Source organism: Nyctibius grandis, chromosome 4 (genome assembly GCF_013368605.1).
Source record: "Nyctibius grandis isolate bNycGra1 chromosome 4, bNycGra1.pri, whole genome shotgun sequence".
Classification (NCBI taxonomy): domain Eukaryota; kingdom Metazoa; phylum Chordata; class Aves; order Nyctibiiformes; family Nyctibiidae; genus Nyctibius; species Nyctibius grandis.
Window position 1 is genome coordinate 92,934,834 of NC_090661.1, and position 23,335 is coordinate 92,958,168.

The 23,335-nt window shown below is 38.1% G+C and overlaps 1 protein-coding gene across 1 annotated transcript in view; it reads right to left on the reverse strand.

Annotated features, from left to right (window-relative positions):
- Positions 1-23,335, reverse strand: part of LOC137661900 (VPS10 domain-containing receptor SorCS1-like) — a 304,008-nt gene that overhangs the window by 116,683 nt on the left and 163,990 nt on the right. Inside the window, exon 4 of the mRNA XM_068397663.1 lies at positions 826-984. Within this exon, the coding sequence (XP_068253764.1) occupies positions 826-984 (159 nt within the window). The remainder of the gene's footprint in view (positions 1-825; positions 985-23,335) is intronic.

The following is a 23,335-nucleotide window of genomic DNA, read 5'->3' on the forward strand; positions in this document are numbered from 1 at the left end:
TTTGGTAAACTAAACGGACTGAGCTCTATAAAGTCCCTCACTGGAATATGACCGACTTGTGACTATTGATGAGCTTGATTTTCAAAAAGTTCTAACAATGAGGTCTCTTACAATCAAGTACCGTACTGTTGTCTCAAGTTGGACAGCAAAAAAATCTAGGCAAATCTCACAGCATATTTATTCAGCTGATGGATTACCTGTACTAAAGGAACTGGACTTCAAAGGAAATCGATTCACTGCTACTTTTCTCTTAGAAAATCAAAGGCTACTTGAAACTATGTCAACCAGATAGGAACAAGGAGTGTCTTATACTGTTCTCTGAGCTGGTGCTACAATGGAGCAAGAGAACTGTTAAATAAGAGGACAAAAAGCCTCATTAGAGGTCATTATTCCTATCGTGAAGGATCCTAGCTGTCCTCTCTGCCCATTGCCTGTCACATGATATTGACAAAAGGACTGATGACTGAATGCAGACTGCCAGGTCAGTCATAGAGGGCTAGGCCCCAAGAACACAGTAAGTGCCCATGTCCTTTACTTTGCCCTTTACAGTGAGGCTCACTTAATGTTTCTTGCTTGGAAATACCAGTTCGATATTTGTTTTGGTCTATTTTCCAGTTTTATTCAAGGACATCAAAATGTCAGGATGTGAACTCCAGTTTGGTATTTCCAAGTTCTCAGTCTGAATACCAGTTTGCTCTTTCCAAAGACTGTCCTGGTAATACCTCAAAGACTGTCCTGAATGCTCTGAAGCAGTTACATAGAGAGATGGAGGAATCCTAGGTGGTTCCTAAGCAAATAAAGTGAAATGCTGCCAATGTTTCTTACCTTCTGGTCTTGACTGTATGCTAAGATCCAATCTTCCTGCTTGGGGTGGAAGAGCAGACTGTGAATGTAGAAGTTCAGACGGTATTTTTGATAGGTGGCCCCTTCATCAGAACTGATTAATAAACTGTTCTCAACTTCTGGATCAGTCAGCAGCATAATCTATATGGAAGGAAAAGATGAAAATCCGGTGATGAAGAGCAGTCAGATGGAAAAATAAGTAAGCAGCTATGAACTTCAGATAAGCTTATTAAATATGCCTATTTCAAAATGTTTCAATGTAATATCAAAACTAAGCATAACCAATTTTGAGTAAGGAAAACAGTATATTTCAGCTATGTATATAAACATAAGATGATTAAACAGGCAGAATGACTTTACCACTAGTTAAAACAGACATAAGTGAAGCTATGCTTAGGTTATCAGAAAATCAAACCTGAAATTTGTAACACCAGAGTGCAAACTTACTAAGTTATCAGACAGCCACAGTGGCTGCTAGGGTCTCAATGAATAATCTATTGGAGTGGCAGACAAAAAGTTAGGTGTTCAGAAAAAAAGAGACACACACAGAATGATCTCTAATGGTTAGCTGTGTTAGACTCTGGCAGAATTTTCAGAGAAGATGACAGTTTCATTGCCTGAGATGTTATAACCTTGCTGCCTGCAAGAAGGAATCTTGCTTTGGCAGGAGAACACATTTGATAACGTGCTGGGTTCTTTTCATCTCCAGTTTCTATAGTGCTGTGAATTATAGATTCGGTAGTGTATCAAAAATAATCCCTCATTGCAAAGTTGCTTTCTAGCTTTGTCCAAGAGTGTTAGTTCAGGAGTGACAGAAGATATACGGCTTGCAGTTGTAGTAGCTACTTCTCGCCATTAACTGTGGTATTAATTGGTCTGCATTGCTGATAAATCAGAAAGAATAATGAGATATAGGTTCGAGCAGTAGAAAGCGATCATTCCAGTACTTCAGCAAGCAACAAATTCCCCTAAGGAATGGGAATGAGGCACCATGAATGACAAACATGAAAAGCTCTGCAGAATATTTGCCTGGAACAGTATTAAAGCCTTGAATCATTAGCATTTTAATTTTTTTTTAAGTACAGGTGATGCTGTTGCTTTGCAAATGGCAAACGCTGATCTGTTCTTAGACAAGCCTGAAATGAAAGGATCCACACCTGGCATTTCTCAGAGCAAATGCCCATCTGGGCACTGCAAAAATCATGTACTCCATTACCTTCTCTTTCTTACATTGTATCTAACTCTGCCTACCTAAATGAAACTCACTACCTATGAATTATAGGGCACCATAAATCTTGATAGACATCAGACACTAGAGAACTATTTGTATGTGAAGGTGTAATGGCACATATAATCTATATGAGAAATATCCTTCATTATTGGGTAACTGCCAGAGGTTTTTATCTATCTCTAGAAAACCCTTGATAGCATAACAATTTGGCCTGTGACTTGGAAGGTCGGGGATCTTCAAAATCCCTGAACTTTAATATCCTGAGTGATCTTAGACCAGTTATGTTATCACACTATATCTCTAACGTAAAATACAGTCTCCTTTTGTATCTCTGATTTACTTTTGAAATCTTGTGATGAAATCATGCATTATTAAAATTAAACATTGATATTTTCATTTAACACTTTCATATACATCAAGCATACCATTGATGTGACTTCTAAACCGAAGATTGCATGACAGAAGCTACACAGAAAGCACTAATAATCAAAACGTCAATATATAGATCATCTACTGTCACTAAGTAACCTATCCAGCTTCTGAAGCCAAAAATTAACTGTGATGTTTAACAGCTGGTTCTTTTTTCTTACCAGACTAATTTCTGGGTCAATGTTCCTATGGCTAACATTTATCAATTCAGTACTATGACTCAGGCGGTACAATTTTCTTATTTTTATGGCTTCCTTCTTGAGTGGATTTTGTTTATGTTGGTATTTGAAAATATCACAGCACAGCGTTAATTTGGACTACAGCAACTAAAGCAGAAACAAGCATAAATCAATGGGCTTGATCCGAGCTGCCTGAAGTTAATAAGACTCTTGTCATTGACGTTGGATTGTGCCTCTAAGGCAAGTTGTTAATCAAGCACCACTCTAGTTTCACATATTTCCTTCTACCTGCACAAGGAACTCATCTGACCTCATCACTGTCACATCCAAGCACATCACTGCCTTAACACGTTTTCTGTCAGGCCACGCCTCTGAAGTGTGAAAGCGCTCTTATCTCCATTTCTTAGAAAGGGAATTGAGGGACAAACTGTGGAGGCACTGAAGCACCTAATTCCTCATTCAATCAATAAAAGTTAAGTGACTAAACAGACTTGCCAGCACTGCTGACTTTTGCTTTAATCTGCTAACCACCACCCTGGGCTATTACTACTGTGTTTTCAGGTATCTATGGTCTCCAGAAGCCTTAGCTGTTGCACTGTGATAACCAGCCATTCTGTGCATATGAGGTGTTTCAGGACACATTGGTTTTGCTACATATGCCAATAGCAATAGTGTTTTAGATGTAGCAGAGATGTGCAGAACTGCTACAGATTTATGCAAGGGCATACAGAGAGTTGGAGACAGGGGAGGGAGTTGACGGATGACTCTCTAGCCACTAGTCAGATTGCTTACTATGAGACCAACTTACAGTGCTGGGACAGCATTGTCTGCTCCACTGTTGTACCCTGCGTTTCCAATGACTTCCCAAAGATGCCATAAAACAAAACAAGCTTGAGCTAACCAAGCAGTCACTGCTCACATCACAGTAAGAGTACCATGTTTCTTATAAGATAAGAAATCCCATCTCTGCATGTAAATAATCAGAGTTACAAGCCCATAAGGTAGCATTTATTGGATAAAAAGCAGAAATTGATATCTGTGTAAAAAACCTGTCAAAATGAGAGGGAAGTGCTGTGTGTATCTACATGAACCTTTCCGATCAGATCAGGAGTGTGCTTCTGAAATGCATCTCCCAACTTTTGTGGGGAAACCTCTATAGCAAATCCTCACATACTGTGTTCTGGCTCATAGCACAGTGATATCAGAGCACAGGAACTGAATTCCCTTTCAAGGAAACTAAACCAGAATATACATTTCAGGAGTCAATCTAATGTGCTCCAACCACTACTGGACATTTAGCTCAGAGTATCAGGTTAGCACTACTCTGAAGTCAGACTCTCTGCCTCCAAAATGACCATATTGCAGATAGATGTCATCTCAACATCAACTACTTTGTTCTTCAAATCCACTTCCATGGAGCTGCACTACATGCTAATGTAGTTGCAGTCACATTAGCTTAGTTCTATTGCCTAAGTTGCCTAGACCATAAAGGAGAAAGGAGGGAAAGTATATTTAATTTTAATGCTTTTGTTGTTGCAGCATATGAAAAACAGAGTAAATACATTTTAGAATTTTCTTTGAAATAATAAAGCCAGTTTCTGCTTTGAAGTAGTCTACTACCCATTGACTTGATGCAGTGGCTTATACAGAAAATAAAAGTGGACACATGTTGAACAGGAAAAGCATGGAAAATAAAACCAGTAAAAATAATAAAGTGAATCTAAGTTTAAAAGTCATAAACTTTAATATCTAAGAATATCTAAGAGAAGAGATTAGAAAGAAACTATTTTTATAATTTCTGACTTCACTGTAAAGGGCATGCTGGATTTCCTTAAATGTGACCTCCTCAAAGGAGTGATCTTCTTGCTCTGTTTCTACAGTCCCTAATACAACATATCACTGCTTTCCCAGCTAACACTGGTTTCCGGACAAGTATATTCTGGACGTCATTGAGGAATCAACATGGCTTTTGCACATGAAAATCACACCTTAAATCTATTCAGGTTTTTAGAGCTTGTAGGGGAAGACAACCTAGCCAATGAAGTCTAACAGGATTTTTGAGGATCTGAAATTGTTGTGAGATAAAAGGGTTTTCCATACATTAATTTATGGTTGGAAGATCAGCATCAAAGGTTAGGGAAAAATCTTTCAGTTTCCACAATGGAGAGAAGTGTTCATTTGGAATTTCCCCAATGATTTGTGCTGTTCAATTTATTCATTAGTGATTTGGAAAGAAGGAAGGAAAGATAGGAGACAAAGTTTGCTGATTGCAGTAAAGTATTCAGGATGATGAAAAAACCCTGCTATGAAGATCTGTAAAAGGATTTTGAAATACTGAGTACCTGAGCAGTAAAATGACAGGTGAAATTCAGTGATGATGTATGGAGGAAAAGAATACAGATGGAGAAAAGCAATCCCAGAGTAACAGAGAGAACAATAGGCTCTGAGTAGATATTTCCTTTCAGGAAAGGAGTCCGGGATTTTCAGTGAAGAGGTCTGTGAAAATAGAAGCTCAGTCCTCAGATCCTATCAAAATAACTCAATTACAGCAGTAGGAATTATTAGGAAAGAATTAAACAGCATAACAAATAATGCTATTAAGGCCACTGTAAAGTGTTGCACATCTTTAACACTGGGTGCTATTCTCATCCTCCATCTTGGAAAAAAAGAAAGGCTATAGTAGAAAACATAAAATAGCTATAAGGGTGATCGAAGAAAACCATGAAACATTTTTCATACAAGTAGCAAATAAACGAACTATTCAACTTCCAAAAGAGACAAATGAGAGGCAATTTGACCAAAGTCTACAAAACTCTGAATGGCCTAGAAATGCACAGAGAACAATTATTCACTCTGTCATAATACAAAACTCATGAGCATCAAATGAAATTATCAAGAGTGAAATAAAAAACACAGGTGAGGCCATGATTTTTCACCTGGTTAAATCATGGAACTCCTTGCTATAGTTTGTTGTAGATGTCAAAAGTTTATATGAAGAGAAAAAATGAACAGATTATGTTCCTGGAGAAAAAAAAAAGATCTATCAATTCAAAAATGTCACTGTTGGTTCAAGAATCTTAACCACAGGATTGCTGAATTCTGGGAAAATATATAGGAAAATATCATTATATAGTTGCCCTGATCTGGCACTTCCTTCTCAACAGAGAGTGAGATTGGTTAAGATTCAGTCTGATTTAGCATGGCTGTTCTTACATACGTCACTGGAGAGTGAATGAAAATGATAAACGATAACATTATCAGCTCGGGTGGGCCGATCAAGCAACTTCTTATGCGAAGAACTGGGCCCATCATTTTTACCTTGACAGTTTAAAATCTACCTCTGATTCTACCATCACAAAATAAAGCTATTAACACAGGAGCAAAAAGAGGCATACATAACTGCCTCTCACTTCCAGAAAAAGCCTTTAGTAAAGTCAGACCAACCTTAGAGTGCCTCTGGTCTGGTTTATTGTTGTCTTATGTTAAACAACAATGAAGAGTGAGGATAAGTCAAGACTACTTCTCTCCAGCAAAAGTAATTGCTCTCTGTTCAGATCAGTGCTCAGCAATGATCAGAATCTGCTTACTCACACCAAGCACAGCAAGCACATGCTGCGCTTCCTGATGTTTCAGATGAATCGGGTTTTTTCTCTGTAAAAAAATTCAATAAAGTCGACACAGGCTTTTGCAACCAAATGCAAGGCATCCATTAATCATCCATCCCCTGAAAAGAGAGGAATTTCATTTGCTATTCCTAGAAGTGACAAATGAACACAAAACATACTTTTGAGATCTCAAACAGACCACTCTTTTTTCACCTCTTTTTTCATGTTAACTCTGCTGATGGTAGATTGCCCTTGACAGTTATGTGGACTTTTGCTGTCCTCACAAAGAAACCCAGGAATGCTTTGCAAGAGGATTCTGGTTTTGCTTTTTGGAATTGTGATCATTATACAACTGCCCCTCATATCTCCACCGGGACCAACTTTTCCCTAGCATTTTGTAGGAAAGAGCATAGTATCAGTGAAATAGAATAGTATGAAAAAAATACAAATATATTTCATAGATTCACGTATTATTTCAATCACTTCTGATGTATCAACAGATCTGAGTTATACCACCTGACCAGAAATAGGGATGAAATGCAAATCGAGTCAAATCTGCTGAAAGAACCTTCACCTTCCTCACCTGTTACATGCTTCATGCATAGACTCAACACTGGTGACCCACATGGAACAAGTAACATTTCTCACAGGAAAACATGAGTGAAATACAGCAAAAGAGGAAACCAGCCAGGAAGAACAGAAATGTCCTACTCTTAACGAAAGCAGGGCATTCCTTACTTAAATTTTCTAAACATTTGCATTTTTTCCAGCTTCTCTGCATGCCAGTTACATACTTTTAGAGGTTTGTGGGGTTTGTCTGTTTTACATGGTAACTAATTGCAAGAGCATCAGTGCTAGAGAGTCCCAGCACAATGAAATGTAATTTCTGCCACTTTACATATCACTTCTGAATTTGGATTACCATTTTCAAGGAATGAAGATTGTGTAAAGACAGAACCTGATTCTCCAGATTCAGCAATTCACACACACATTTCAAAGCAACGTGCCCTGCTTTTAGCTAATCTAACTAGCTTAAGCTTCTTCAAGACCTAGAAAAAGAAATAAAATGAAACAAGACAAAGAAAGGGACTGCTTTGGCCATGACATTCTGAAAAAAATGCAACACTACTGTAAAACAAATTATACCAACTCCTTTTACAGGACTGAGTTGCTGGAAGCAGTAAGTGGTTGCAAGAGCAAATAAATTAGGGACAAAATTACCAAAAAGAAATAACTTAAGCATTTCTTTGGATAGTAACAGAGAAAGAGGAGACCTAAATGAAAACATGAAATGAGCTAGAGCTGACAGTTTGGAAGCTGTCTCTAATGCCAACTAAAAGACAAGGTTAGTTGCTGAGCAATTTCATTAAGATGCCGTTAAAATAATACACCAATAATTCAATCAAGGCACTGGGAAGTGTTTTATTGCCAGAAGTTCTTGTTAACTCAGAAAGTGCAGTAATTTTGTAGGAAAAGAAAAGAGTTCAGTGACAAAATTACACTTTCAACACTGAAGAAAAAAAATAATATTGCCTTTGAATGATGACCTGGTTTGGAACGGTCTCAGAAATAAGTAGAAATGACAACTTTAATACAAGGAAAAGTCTGTGGACAAGTTATTTTGCAACTATAACTCAGTGACTTAAGAATAAAAAGGTTCTTATTCATACAAAGATGCATAACCCAAACTCATTAAATGAGTCTGCACTTAGCTGATATGGAGGGTAACATACTCCAAGTCTCCCCCAAATAAAACTACAACTATGATTACTAGACAGCGTAATTCAGATTCAAACTCAATCCAGATCTGGAAAGTGGAAACTCTAGTGTCATTTCCCCCAAGAACCCACAGGAGGTTCATAACTGGTAGGATACTACCATCTTCCTCAACTCTTGGCCGTTTAAAGGTAAGAGAAATGATGTGGTGAAATGTTCAGATGTTGAATTCATCTTGTTTGGATACATGAACGATTTAGTACTTACTGAATGATAAGACAATCTTTTGTCAGCAGAATACTAGATGGCAAAGGACTATCTTTTAAGAGGGAAAAATTATCACCTGCCAATATTTTTGAGAGCTGGGATTGTACAGTGTCAGTAACAGAAGAATTGTTGTGAATTGTATTTGGCATCTGGATGAATGTGGTTTTAAATAAAAAGCCGGCTAGTGGCTGGAAAAAAGAATCCATTTACCTGTTCTGTATTAGTGAAGAAGTTCATTACAGGCCAAAGGTGACCACAAAAGAAAGCAGCCAATGAAAGTTCTGTTTTTTATTATCTGTGGGAATCATCTGGTGTTGTTTTACCAGACAGAAAAAGTTAATGTATATATCAACAACAACTTACAAAAATAAAAGAAACACTGTATAACTCCCCCTTATCCAAGCTTCAGACAGGGATAAAAATACTCACTTCCAAAAACCTGATGATTGCCTCTTCAGTTGTACAGAATAATACCATTATTTAGTGAAAGTCCAAAACAATCTCAAAAGAAAGAGGAGACATTTTAGAAGAAATTTTTACCTTAGGAATACATCTGCCTCCCCATTTTACACATAGCCAGAAAACAGCATGCATCTACATGTGGAAGTTATCACAAAATACACGAGATGTCAGTAGCTCTTCTGCACAAAGTGTCCTGTTTAAAGGTTTAAGAATACTAAAGGTATGAGAAATTTTACTCATTTTTATAGCACATGCTTATAAGTGGGTAAGCAAAGAGAACTGAAAAGCCACTGAACCCCACCACACACATATGTTAACCAGAAAAAAACAAATAAACAAGAAAAGACATTTCATTTGTTTTTAAAGAATATTCCTGTATGCATCGAATGGAAAACACCACCAGCTGTCTTAGCAAACGCATGTTTTAAAATTACATTTCTAGAAACTAGAGCAGTCCTATTACCCTATGTACTGAATAAGACCATTGATTTGCTACCTTGGCTGAACAACGATGTCTTCCTTCTGTTACGGGATTTAAGAAAAATACGGCCTTAAACATTTGTGTTATAAACTGTGTAATCCTCTGCTTTTTGACTCTAGCCCATTTTTGGTTGAGCACTATATTTGGAGTCCTATCCAGATGTTTTTTAATGGACTTGTTTTAATAATTTGTAAAAAGTTTTTGACTAGTAACTGCAACCTTTACAAAACTTATTTCTGATTGTTCCAGGTGAATAAAAGGTCATTGCAGCTTACTGTTCCCCCTTCCTGTATTGACTGAAATAATTAATATTTTGTAATAAATGAAAAAGTTTTAACTCTCTAAATATCTGAACATTGATGTTAAAAAAACTTCTTTTTTTTTGTGTTTAGGAACACTTCCAGAAGTACAACTACTGTTATGATTTTCAGTGATAATCATAATCTTAACAGTCAGCTGGCATTTCAATGTTTCTTTTTCAAGCATAGTACACAACAATAGATTTTCATTAATATGACTGTTGTCTGAATGCCAGTGAGTAAATACTAGTGACCTTCTCTATCTTGAACATAGCAAACCCAAATCAGTATTAATGTATTAACTGTATTAATGAACTATTGCTGTTATTGTTGCTTAGCTTTCTCTACTTTGACTAATCCCACTTTAATGTGGTTTCTCCACATTATCTGAATTTTCATACCACCAAAGTCCCAGATATAGGGTTGGATCAATGTGATACAGACTCATGAAAAGCAAGCATTAGGCTGAGACTTCTGTGCAGATATGATTCACTTGTTCTCTCTGCTAATCCTACTTGATATGAATGGAGATGTAATGCAAGTCCAGAGATGCGGGGGAGAAGATTTTTCCTAAGTGAGAACAGTGTACAATAACAACTGCTCCTTGCTCCGCACTTCAGAAAACATTTGAAGCACCAAGTGGGATGGGACTGATCCTGTTTCTATCAAAATCCAAGAGAGGGCAGTGTATCCATGCACAGCCCCGTTCATTACTCGCAGCTCATCAGCATGGAGACATTCATCAAGTGGACAGGTTGCTACCTACAGCCTTTTTTCTCTGTGGCTGAGCTTTGGCAGAAGCCCCATTCTCAAAAGTGCCTCACCTTAGACCAGACCCGAAAAGATTCAACTATTTCTTTTTCCATTAAAGGTGAAGAAGTTGCCACAGCTTCAGGTTTTTTGTGTGCTGCTGAGTCACTGCTTGTGGGCTGGACTAGGAACAGAGAGAAACATCGACCTTAACTTTCCCAAGAGTAAGCTGCAATCCCAGTAGCTAGGGTGAATTCTTAAAACATATGCCTTTCCTTTGAGGTAATAACTTTTAACTAAAGAGGAAAAAAGACAAGATGGGGGAGAAAGGAGTCCCTAAAGATTAGCAACACTTTTTAAATCTTAGCTTTTTAACACGCAGCTTCCATTTCCATTACTGAAGAATTAAATGAAAATACAGATTCTACATTTTGTCCTTACTTGAGCTAATGCACCTAGTGTCGAGTACTGTAAAAAAGGAAACAAATTCTTATTTGCGTCATCCTTATGCAGAAACAGAAATGTAATACTAAAAACAATAAAGAAAACATTTCATTAACATAACTTAATAGATTACTGCAGGAAGTGATTTATAATTTAAATTATTTAATTTACGTAGGTAAAGACCTCTGGAGGTCTTTTACTTCAAACTCCTACTCCATACTGATCCAGGTTCAAAGGTACAGATAGATGCTCAGGGCTTTGTTTTGTCAATTTTTAAATGCCTTCAAGGATGGAGATTCCACAAACTCTTTGAGCCTATCCAATCTGAATCTGTGTAGTTTCCATTCAGTGTTAATCTTAATTTTAAATATCTGCGGTTATAATGTCAGTTTTAGAACAAATAAGAACATCTTCAATTTTACATTCCTTTTAACTTAAAGGTCCATCTTAACTTAGCAAGAGCTGTGGAACGTAGAAGTGCTGTATGAGCCCAAAGCACCAAGGTTAGTTTCACCCGCCCTGATCCTGTAGCAGTGCTGGAAATAGAACTCGTCAGGCTCAGCTCCTAATCACACTCATAAACATTAGTTCTGGAGGAATCAGTTCTGGGGGAAGGAACATGAAAAGATTAAGCTTCTCAGTTTTTCAAATCTCCTTCAAATCAAATTCTAGATTCTTGTCTCTTCATTCCACAGCCAGTTTGGGTCTAATTTAGTAGCCTGACATGGAATCAAATTTTACTATTCCTTTTTTATTATTTTTACACATGGCTTTCTCTTCTTTTACACACATTTGACATAAAAACCTTTATCAGCAAAACCAGCTTGAAAATCTATTACTTAAAACTTAAGTAAAACACAGTAGAAACTTCCATTCTGGAATAAAATCTAACTCATAACAATGATCAATTATTATATTTTGAGGAGAAATAAACAAAGACAAAAAAAATCAGGAAAGCTATAATTCTATAGGCACTTTATTTTGGACAATGCAATCTAGTTTCAATTATTAATCATTTGTTCTTTTGCAACAGATGTTCTGCATTGTACTGAGAAGGGAAAAAAACCCTGTTTAGTAAGCTGAGACAGTCTTACAGTCTTACTTGCTCAGAGAAGAAAAGAAAACTCAGCTTTGTAGACATCTGGAATGAGTTGTGTTCATACATATTGCCTGTACTTTGTTCTGTCGCTCAGTGAGGCATTCCTTTCATTAAAGAATCTCATGAGATTAATTAGTTAATCTTCACACCAACTTTGTGGTAGAGGAGGAAAGCGCACATATCAAGAGGGAAAATTACTTGGACAAACTCCACTAATCAATCAATGACACAACAAGAAAGAAGCCACTTGCACTGTAAGCATATTACGAACAATAGCGTCTTCCAGCCCCAAGTACTGGGCCCTAAGGGTCGTTAATCCTAATCAAAGCAAGAGAAGACTCTTGGCCTAAAAGTATGGTAACCTAAGCAGAGCTACAAAAGGGACAGGAAAAAGAAGGACAATAAGGGAGCAGTTTTTCTCTGAAGGGCGAGTTAGTGATAAATTCACAATCCACATGATCTTCTTTCCTAATTTCTTGTGATATACCCTAAAATATACTTGAACTTCAGGTGCTTTGAACTTAATCCTGAAAGGTATTGAAAACAGCCTAACAGCATGGGTGACTGATACACCTTGAGCTGGAACGTTAATAGACACATGTTCACTGCATATAGACAGTGGGGTATACCCCGTTATCGGGGTATAAATAGGGATAGCCTGGGGCAGGAAAAATCTCTAATACATTGTGAAGATGTCCAGACAGCTGCTCAATACGTTTCATCCCCCAGCTACAAGGAATCAGGAATTTACATGGCCTGAGAGATTTATCATTTCAGGAGTTTCTGATCTGTTTATTTTTATTAGGCAGCATGAACACTCAAATCTTTGCATGAATCTTTTATCAAGCGTACAGTGAGACTAGTCCAAAGTAAATAAAGCTTGTTATAAAGGAAGTTTCTCATGATATTTATCTTCTATGTCTCTGTTTTCCACGTGATGCCTAGTTTTCAATTTCCCCTAGTCACACCTCTTTCATACCCCCTTACAGTAAGGTTTTCTTCTTGGGAGAGACGTTTTCAGATAGTTCATTGTCTGCAGTCAGTCTCCATCCCAAGATATATATATATACCTGCTCTATAAAGAATGCTGCATTAAGGATGATTATGCCACTACAAGAGAGACTCAGACTCACCTAGACACACTATTATGGTAAGCAGGAAGATGCATGGAAAAGGAGGTGCCATCAGAGGAACAGTAATACCAGACTGGCTACCGGAATGAGGATAAATGGACTGACTGGTAAGGAATCGTACACTTTTCAGCCCTTTAAAACAGAGGAAGAATAAATTATCTCCTGCTTTCTCTCAGCCTTCCACAAACAAGAACAATTGGGAGGGGTAGAAGGGAGGAACATTACACTCTAATCCTGCCACAAGAGGCAACAAGACCGTGGTCTCTCCTCAAACGTTTTGGCACAAAGAGACCTCTTGCATCCCCAGTGTTATGTCAGTGCATGCAATGATAACTAGAGATCATAGAATGGTTTGCATTGGAAGGGACCTTTAAAGATCATCTAGCCCACTCCCCCTGCCATGGAGGGGAACATCTTTCACTAGATCAGGTTGCACAAAGATGTGTTTCAGATCTACCTGGCCTTCACCCTGCCTCCACCACACAGAACTCTATTACAGTGTGGAATCAACGTGGAATCCATTTCCTTGTGTCAGGGATATTTCAGAAAAGCAAGAGAAGGGATGGGAATGGTGACAAGCTGCAGCCATGAATTTTAAAAAATGTTAACATAGTAAACAATTTCAAATAGCAATGTTGATGACCTGCTGATGGTCTCTGCAGATGGTCAATTCACTAAGCACTTTGTTTCACAGCCAACTGTTTCAAACCATGCCACTTGCCTCTGGCCAACCCTGGCACCTGAGTGGCATTGTGCTGTTTAATATTTCAGAGGCTCTTACTGTTGCCTGTGTTTCGTAGAATACCCAAAGTGAAGAAACAAGAGGGAGGGGACATCACAAAGCTATATGCACCTCAGACTCTTGGCAGAGGTGCCTTGCTGGGTCTCAAGGACATTATTATCTGTACCTGCTCATCTCCATCTCTCTGCACAAGGTTCTTATCCCTCCATTCCTTACAAATGCTCTCATCTTATTTCACCTAAAATCCACCAGTTGAAACTGTTCAATAAACATGGATGATTTTATCCAAAGTAGTTTAACCAGTCCATCAGTTCTCAGGTGGGGCTTGGTGCCTCCAGCAAGAAGAGTGCTAATGACTCACTGGAACCCAGTAATAACTGAATAGTAGCTGTTTGAACCAGGTACGGTTGGTAAGAAACTGCTATTTTTTCATCATCTGTTTTGCCGTAACTGGCAAAATTATTGGGACTGACTTTATTGCAGCTGGTAACAACCTTAATAGAAAGTATAACAAGACAGAACTCAGAGTATTGAGTTGTTCTCCAAGATACATGTTCTGGGTGGTAGAAGGCGGGGGGGGGGAGGGGGCAAGGGGAGTAAAAGTACAATTTTTCACTATAGTTATCAATATTCTGACAAAAAGTAGTTCACATTTCAGACTTTTCTTTTTCCCTGAAATTGTAAGGAACTTATGTGAAAGAAAATGAAAACATATACCGTAAAAAAGCAGTACGTTTACTAAATTGTCTGCAAAACTAAAAACTTTTTTTCAGCTTGTGGAAGAATTTTTTCATTTATTTTGCTGATATATTTTATAAAGACTCAGGCAGTATTTTCAAACTTAACTACCTGAAAAACAAGAAGCTGGCTCCAAAGAGTTATTAATAAAAATCTCATTTCATTTAGGTTTTTTGTTTACCTTTTCGCTGTTCTTGGGGTGAGGAAAGGAGGTTTTATTAGGTAATATTTATATTACTTCTTAAAGCTTTTCTGTGGAACTCTGAGGTCTAGAAGCTTTAACAAAAATTTAAATTCTTTCCAATTTAAAATTGATTCTACCAGCTGACAACTTCAGAAAAGACACATATCATAAGACTCCTGACAAAATCATGAGAGTTGACAGCTCAATTCCTGCACTGTGAGTTACACCTCTTTTCTCTTAGGAGACGGCTATACTATCTAATGTTTCTTAGTGATATTTTCTGACTAGATTTAAATGGAATCGCTTTCAAGTAATTATCTATCCTTCAACATACATCTATGCAACAGATGATGATAATACCTGAGCATACATTTGCTGTATCAATATAAACTTTGGCATGGTACACATGGTTCTGCTACTTCTTGATTTTTAGGTGTGAAGATGGAAAAAAATGAGTGCAGGGACAGGAACTCTTTCTTGAAGGTGTGAATCAGGATAATCTTCCTACGCTATGATGGTCATCAAAACAAGGTGGGGAGGAAAACCAGAAAGAAACTACTTTGTGGTGAGTTCTCTGGCAGTGGTAAGAGTAAGTAATGAAATCTCCTGTAATTTTAACAAATAGATTCTCACTAAACCAGACAAAACATTTCAAGCAGCACGTTGAGCCTGTCCTCCTGTGCCATTGAAGTTAATTTCAAAAGACTGTTACAGAAAAATCAAAGATTCTGCGAATAAAGTTGGTGCAATGTGGGAAAGGTAAACTCCAGCTCTGGGCTATGAACAAGGACAACGGAGGGTAGGTTCTCTCTCTGCTAACTACAGTAAAGGAGACAAGCATGCACTTAGAGGAGAAAATACCAAAGACAGCACCGAGTCTCCCAACCTTGTCTGTTAATTTTCCAATTCTCACTCTTCAGTATAAAGTCTCCAGATTCATGGTATGCAGTTCTGTTCTACCATCTACCTGCTTCCAGGCTTTGAGTATCCTGCCCTTCACACAGTCATCTTTATCCAGGATATGTGCTCATGCAGCTGGAAATTCTTCCTTACTCACATAGTCAAGTGCTCCTTTCCCAAATATATGACATGACACTTCCAAAGTGTCTCTAATTCAAAGCAGTCTCTATGCATTGGCTTTGCTGAAGCTCCATGCTTTGTCTCATTTTAGTTTCTCACATGGTAATTCTGAAATGCTTTTTAAAATTTCTCCTTAGTTAAGTTTTAATTTTTCCCTCTGACTGAGACTAAAGTACACCTTCACAAATTGTCTATAGCTAGTTCTTTCTATGCACGTTTACCTGATTTGCTTCTCTCCAAAGTATTTTTTGCATTAATGCATTAATTTCATAATCACTTCAAACTATGTTCCATGTTGCATGAACAATTGGGGAATTAGCATCTGCTTGCAAGTTGTTAGCTTGGCTTTTTATTTTTGTGGCTGCAGTTGATGAACTCAAATTACCCATGCTGAGCGTGCCTGAAAAGAATTCCACCTCCAAAAATATATAATTCTTTTTACTTTCTGTATTGGTTTTTGTTAAGGGAATTCAGTACAGTCTGCTAAGCAATAACACAGAAGACTTTTTTTCATTACCAGTTTTGGTATAATGGTTGAATTACTGTGTAGAGTCACTCTATAACACTCTTACATGGTCTTTCACATATGCACCTCGGTAGCTACCGTGTTAAGTTTTTCAGTTCTGCTATACCCTCTGGTTAATACAATGCTGGGTCTCAAATGGAACTACAGTGTCACAGACCATCTGTGATATGTAAGCAACTTCACTGTAAGTGTTCAGCTCACATTAAGCAAGGGCATCGTTGTTCAGCTGACAGAGACTCAGTATAGCTACTTTTCAGCGAGATGCCTTCCTGAGCCTATTCAGACATATGCACCTGAAAGCTGTTCTGGGTCATATTGAGATGTCGAAAGAGCGTGAGGGATAAACTATTCATGAGGAAATGATGCCCCATGCCTCATTTCCCTCCTTGCACATACCATATGACATTCAAGACGGATGACAATGTAGAAAGCAAGGTGCTCTTATCCCACTACGACTCCGTTCCAGAGTTGCTGATGCTTCTCCTCCTTGACCCTCTTGTCTTTCCCTTTTCTTTCCATGCAATTTGCCCTCTTCTAAAACAAGTAACTTCCTCAAAGCTTTTAAATAAAAGTGACAAAATGAGTATGATACATAAATATGAGGAAAAACTTCTTTACAGTAAGAGTGACCGAACACTGGAACAGGCTGCCCAGAGAGGTTGTGGAGTCTCCTTCTCTGGAGACATTCAAAACCCACCTGGACGCGTTCCTGTGTGATATGGTCTAGGCAATCCTGCTCCGGCAGGGGGATTGGACTAGATGATCTTTCGAGGTCCCTTCCAATCCGTAACATTCTGTGATTCTGTGATTCTGTGAATCTGCTGGGATTTTGTTACTACTGCACCTTCAATTCATGTTCTAGTCTACATTTACAATGTCTAAAGCAAAGGATCAGCATTCTTGGTTTGTATTCATATGCCACCATGGCAGGCACGATCAATTAGTCAGACACAGACAGAAAACCAGCTTTTAAGGGAGAACCTCAGCTGTTGCAAAAGCCTGCTGAGGCTAACAGAGCATTATTAAGAAGTTAATGGCATTATCAGAGGTTGAACCAACTGAGACTATACCTTTCTATCTTCACCACCCAGTGCACAGTTTCATCAATGAGAACAAAAGTAGGTTCCATTTTTTTTTTAGAGAACTGATTTTGCAGAAGTACTGCAGCAAGTTATATGTTTTAATGTTATCACCTCCAAATAGAGCCTTCTTTAAGACTGTATGTCACTTGTCTGTGTCTCCAGAGACATCCTGATGGAAAGTTCAATCTATACCCCTTCTTCACTTTTTAATAGTGCAACTAAAGCTTTTAGCAGTCACACAGCTGTGGAGCTTGCAAGAAGTCTTCTTGCACAATAGACATAATAGTTAATTGCCCTCCTATAACAGTTACTAGAACCAAGCCAGGGCAAAGCATTGCTGGACTTTTGTATGAATGTTGCTATAACAGAACCTATCTTTCTACTTAGAATATAGCATACGAGGAGGGGCATAAAAACCTAGTCTCGTTTCAGGTTTTTTTAAATGGAATAAAAGACAGTGGGTATTTTAAAGTGACCTTCCTCGCTATGCAGCTGATCTTGCTAAATCAGAATCATACTCATCATCAGACTGATTGCCAAAACCATACAGAAGTAAACCTGCAATAGTGAAGAAAGAGACGAATCATACTTAGCAGCAGTTTTAAAATTGACTGTTTGAAGAAGACACAAGATTTTGTAGTATTTTTGCTCTAGTGACTTGATGTCATTCTGGAGTCAAACTCAAAAATCACCTTCTGTTTTTACTCTTAGCAAAGTTCTTTGAAAGCATGAATTGTCCTTCTGTATCATACTTCATGTCAGGTATTTGGGTGTCTGCTCACCAAATTCCAATTAATGTTTGAAAGGCTGAGGCACTAATGACTTCAAGCAGTGCTATTACTCATGAGATGACAAAGGAAACTTAGACTCAGCCTGTAATGCTTTAATGGCTTCAAACAGCTGGGGATGTTAAACCATGCGATAGCTCACTCCTAACTTTGGAGAGTATGGAACAAATTTAACTCAATCAACTATCTGGCTTCAAACATGGAGATGCATTTTTGTTATCAGAAGCCAATTATCAGTTTCAACACCACAGACAACTCATGCAACAATGGCTGTTGAGTGCCAATGACTGCTAATGTGAACTTGATCAATAGTATTTCTAACGACACAATTCAGACTGTACTGGGACTGCTTCTGGTGATAGGGAAAATAAGTTAGGAATGATTATATCATCAGCCACTGCAAATTCCAGTGTTGCCCATTTCTTGTTATTCCACCTGCTGCTTAATATCCAATATATGTTTCGTCAGTTGTCTCTGCTCTTTCCAACCCCTACATTAAAGACTCTGAGGATCACAATGCTTAGATGCTTACAGCTACTATGCTGTAGAACTCTTGAGTTGCCTATTAATTCTTTGTTATTTCTATAATGCCTAATGGATACTAGGTGAGAGCAAAGCTACCGTTTCTTACTATTCAGGCAGCCTCAAACAGGATCATGTATTACCAGCATTTTCCTGCACTACTTCCTGGAGGATATACTCCAGATATAGACACTTATTAATGTCCAGGTCTGTCAGTTGTTCAGTGATGCAGATGAGGTTAGTTGATTGGATGCTCCTAGCAGTAGTTCTACATTTGCACTCAACATGTTTTCTTAAGCTTTCTCTGGCCATGGTCAACTCGCAAGCAAAAATCAAATGACAGGCCATTCTGGCCACTGGGATTACTATCCCCACTGCCATAGGGGGCAACAGCACAATACAGTGCAACTGATCTCATCATTTCAGATGGCAGTAGATTCCATAAGTAAAGAAAATAAGAAGTGATAAGCCAGTGACGGAAAGAACCTGTTCCAGACACATCACAGAGAGATCACACAAGCACAGGGAAAAGCGGAAAGCTGAAGGAATAGGATCCAATAACTTTACTACAGAAAGGGTTTAGGTAAATCAGAGGCCAGAGAGGAAGACTGTATTTTAAACTGAAATTTCAGAACAGACTTAGACTCAGTTAAGACAAAGGTACCAGAACTACATGCAGTGAAAAGCCTTTCACAACAAATACAGTTGATGTGAAAAACGGGGAGAACAGAGGTGAAGCCAAACAACACTCTGAAGTCCCTACTGTGATGGATCATTTGCTGTCATAGTCAGCTCGAGTCATAAAAGTGTCAATTATATTTGTTCGTGCACTGCAGGTTCTAAGATCCTCAAAACATAAGGATCACACCGATGAAACACACCAGTTTTATTTGACTCCACGTGTGTGGCTAGATGAAAAAATTATATATACTAAAGCAGCTAGAAATGAAGTAAAAACTATGGCTATATAAGTGAATTCGCAGAAGACAAGATAACCGTACTTTATTTATTGTACATTAGTTGCCCATGTGTACACATTTCTCCTCACTTTCATTAAGGTGTAAGCACCATCAAATTTATCACACTGTAAGATTGAGTATGTGGACAGTTACTGTGCCATAGTTAGCATGCTAGAAATTGACAGCCCAATGTGTTTGACAGTAATTTGTTCACAGAGACATAACCAGAAGTAGAAACAATCAAGGACTGGCAGTCAGAAAGAAACAGACAGAGGCAAAAAAGTCAAGAGTGTTAGTGGTCTTGGCAACCAACTCTAACCACCGCCCCTGCTCATAAATATGTTATTAAGCCCACTCGTTACAGATAAATAGCTCATTCAAAAAAGTGTATCCTCTAGATTATGCACTAACCCATCTAAAGCCATACTTTGGCTGTGAATAAAACCAAAGCACACAGAGAGACAGAGTTCATGTTGAATTTTCTGCTTCCCTTAGTCTACTAGTAGGAGAAACCTTCTCTTGAGGCTACATTATGTTCTAAGGGAATAAAAGCAATGCCTAAAAGCACCACTAGCATATGCTGAACACCCAGGTCCCTGAAAATGAAGACATGATAGATTTATATTGTCACGTCAATAAACTAAAAGATGTTCTTCCTGACTATAGTGGGTCATCAAATAGTGTTCAGGATTACAAGTGGTGTGATTTTGTAATAATTATTGAATCTGGTGAAGACATTCTTTTTCACATAATTGCTTAATCTTCTTCAGTCTCCAATAAAGTATTTGCCACCCTCATCAGTTAACTGTCACTATAAAAAACAGAATTCACTGAATTAGAGCTAGGAACATGATAAATAGCAGATTTTGCAAAGGCTTTTTATTGAATAAATTATTTGAAAAGTATTTCCTTAATCAGCTCTCATGATATTATTCTATTGTAGCTGATCCATCAAAAAAGTGTCAGAGATGTCTTTTTCCCCATTTTCCCAAATTCTAATAGATAATGGTGTGCCAATTGTTAACATTCAAAAGTAGAGAAACAATTAATATTTCTATAACTAATTTGTTAAGTTTAAATTATTTTTACTTTAGAAAAAATTGGCATCAAATTTGCATCAATCTCATAATGATAATTACATCTATCTACCTTTGATTTCTATGGGGCCAATGATCTCCAGAAAATTTAATTACCTCACATGCATTCATTCAGTTATCCTTTGAATATCATAAGTACAGCAAATGTTCTCACCTTCACTTTTAATCATGGAAAGATAAGGCACAAAGCAATTAAATGGCACATTCATTAAAAGACTTAAGAAAGCCTGTGCCAAACCTCAAATGCTTGAGTGCAGTATCTTTCCTATCTATCTATCCATCCTCTTTCCTCTCACATACTTATGGGCCAAGTACCTTCTTTGGGGAACAATCAGCCTATAGACATGCTGTCAACAAAGAGAGTCTTGCTTTTTAAAAAGCAAGTCTACTTTGTGTGCTAACCAGCTCTCTAGGAAGTTTGCTATCTGATTATATGCATTCTCTTGAAAAATTATTTAAGTTCTAAGTGTTTGGTCAGCAGTTGTGAGCATGTGAATATTCCCCCAAGTTCCAGAGCACTTGCAAAGAAAAATGTAAACCTTATAGCTTTACAGCTTTGTAATCCTGCTGACACATTTGTAGTTTTTTGTAGGCATGTACCTGAGCTAATTACATAATTTTTTTTACCTGACAAGTAAAACAGATGTCAGATGACTAAATTCTTCTTTGACTCAGGTGCTGATTTGGCACAGCTTTTCCCCTTTTATTGTACTCAGATCTGCCTTGTCCATGTTCTCCTGCATAATAAAGTCACTGGGAGACTTTAGATAGGAGTAAAATGGCAGAACTCCAGAAAACTCAATGATTTCAACTTTATTACATTAAGGCTCTGAGAAGAGCCAGAGCAAAATCCAAGCATGAGAACAGTGCCAGCTTCCACATTTAGCTGTGCTTTGCCTAAGAGGCACTGGAAAACTACACTGACCTCTGTGAATGTAGTCGCTAGACACGGTCTTCTCTCCAGGGTCTTTCAGGGAGTTAGAAGAAGGCTAATTAAGAAAACTCCAGCTCAGTGTGTCCTGTCCGTATTGACATTTTTCTTCTCAGGCCCCCTCACAGAAGTCACATCAACTAGCAAGACAGAACAGGTATGGAAGAAGAATAAAGAAACTTGAACTCTGAGTTTATTTTGGCTTCATTGCCTGTTTCTCTGATGGGTTATGATGGGGAGAAGAGTAGTCACATTGCTTCACATCAGACATCTCATATGTCTTCATATGCTTCACATCAGACAGCTCTGGACTCTCTGGACCAGCAGAGAGAAACAGCTTTTTTAGAAACTGCCTCAGAAAATCTAATGCCACAGCAATATAGCCTGACACAAACCACAGGTATTAGGATCGTCCTGTCTCCTCTGCTTCTAGCTGCAGATTTTCTTGCGCCTCCTCTTGCATTACTCAACCTGCTTGCTGGTTTATCAGCTTGAATCAGACCGCTGCAAGGGCACATAATGCTAATACTAGAACAAATGGGAAACATAACTACTGAGTAGGGTGTGAAGGGGGACGTTAGAGACCTGCAGTAACCCTGACACAGACTGGCTTGGGCTGAAGTGGAATTTCACCTTTCGTTTTATTGCTGAACTGTTCTCCTGACAAGTTTATGGTCTTGATTACAAGAGAGAGTCAAGAATGACAACCTCATAGCTTCGCAATCTTAGTAACGAGCCTACAAAAGGCAAGGTAAACATGCTTTGTAAGACTCTTTTGTCCCTTACTTGACAGGTTAATGGCTATCTTGATTCGTATCAGACAAAGGTTTTCTTTGGAAGCAAATCATCATGTCAAGTTGCATCACTACTGCTTAATCTCCCCAAATTCTTTTTTAGACCCAGAAGAATTGGCTCTTCTTCAGATCAGAATTAGGGGCTTTTCAATCTAGCCTTGCTTCCTTTCCACTCTAACTCTTACTTCATACACCAAAGATGAGTCTTCAACATCAGAAGGCCTCAGACATTAAGCTCTAGAACAGTGCCAAAAATAGCAGAGTTAATCGACGGGGTAGTGACAGATGTAGGACTCAATACCTCAAAGGGCATCCAGCCTAGAAGTAAAAGTTTTATACCTTTGGAAACATGGAATTCTCTGCCTTCCAATTAGAGCACTATTTACACAGCTTCAGAGGCACCACAGTTGAAAATAAAATGTGAGGTCCTTGTCCCAGAGAGCTTAAATTATTTTTACAATGAGAGATGACAAGGAAGAGACTGACGATGTTATGCAAGAGCCAGGATTACAGAAGTGAGAAATTGTTAGATATTCTGTTAGACACTCTTAATGTTATATTCAGGCCTCTTGCTTGCTGTTTCTCATCCAGCTTCAGTTCCCACCCTGTCCCCTATAAATCGTGAGATATGAGATCTTAAAATTCTGCTACTCTGAAGGGGAAAATTTTATACTCAGCCTCATTTTAGTGGTCCATTCTCAAGGATAACTATTTACACTAAAAATCAATACTTCATAAAAACTAGTCACAATTTTCATGGTTTTTTAAAGAATCATCATCCCATTTTGATCTTGGTTACACTAGGACAAGTCAGGAGTAAATCTTCAGACTTGCAGTCAATTCCTCTCAGCTTAACAACTTACTGCATGTTACCCGAGACATTTACCTGTCTATGCACATACTTTTATCCCTGATACATGCAGGATAATTAGACTTAGTTTAAGCATTTTTTGC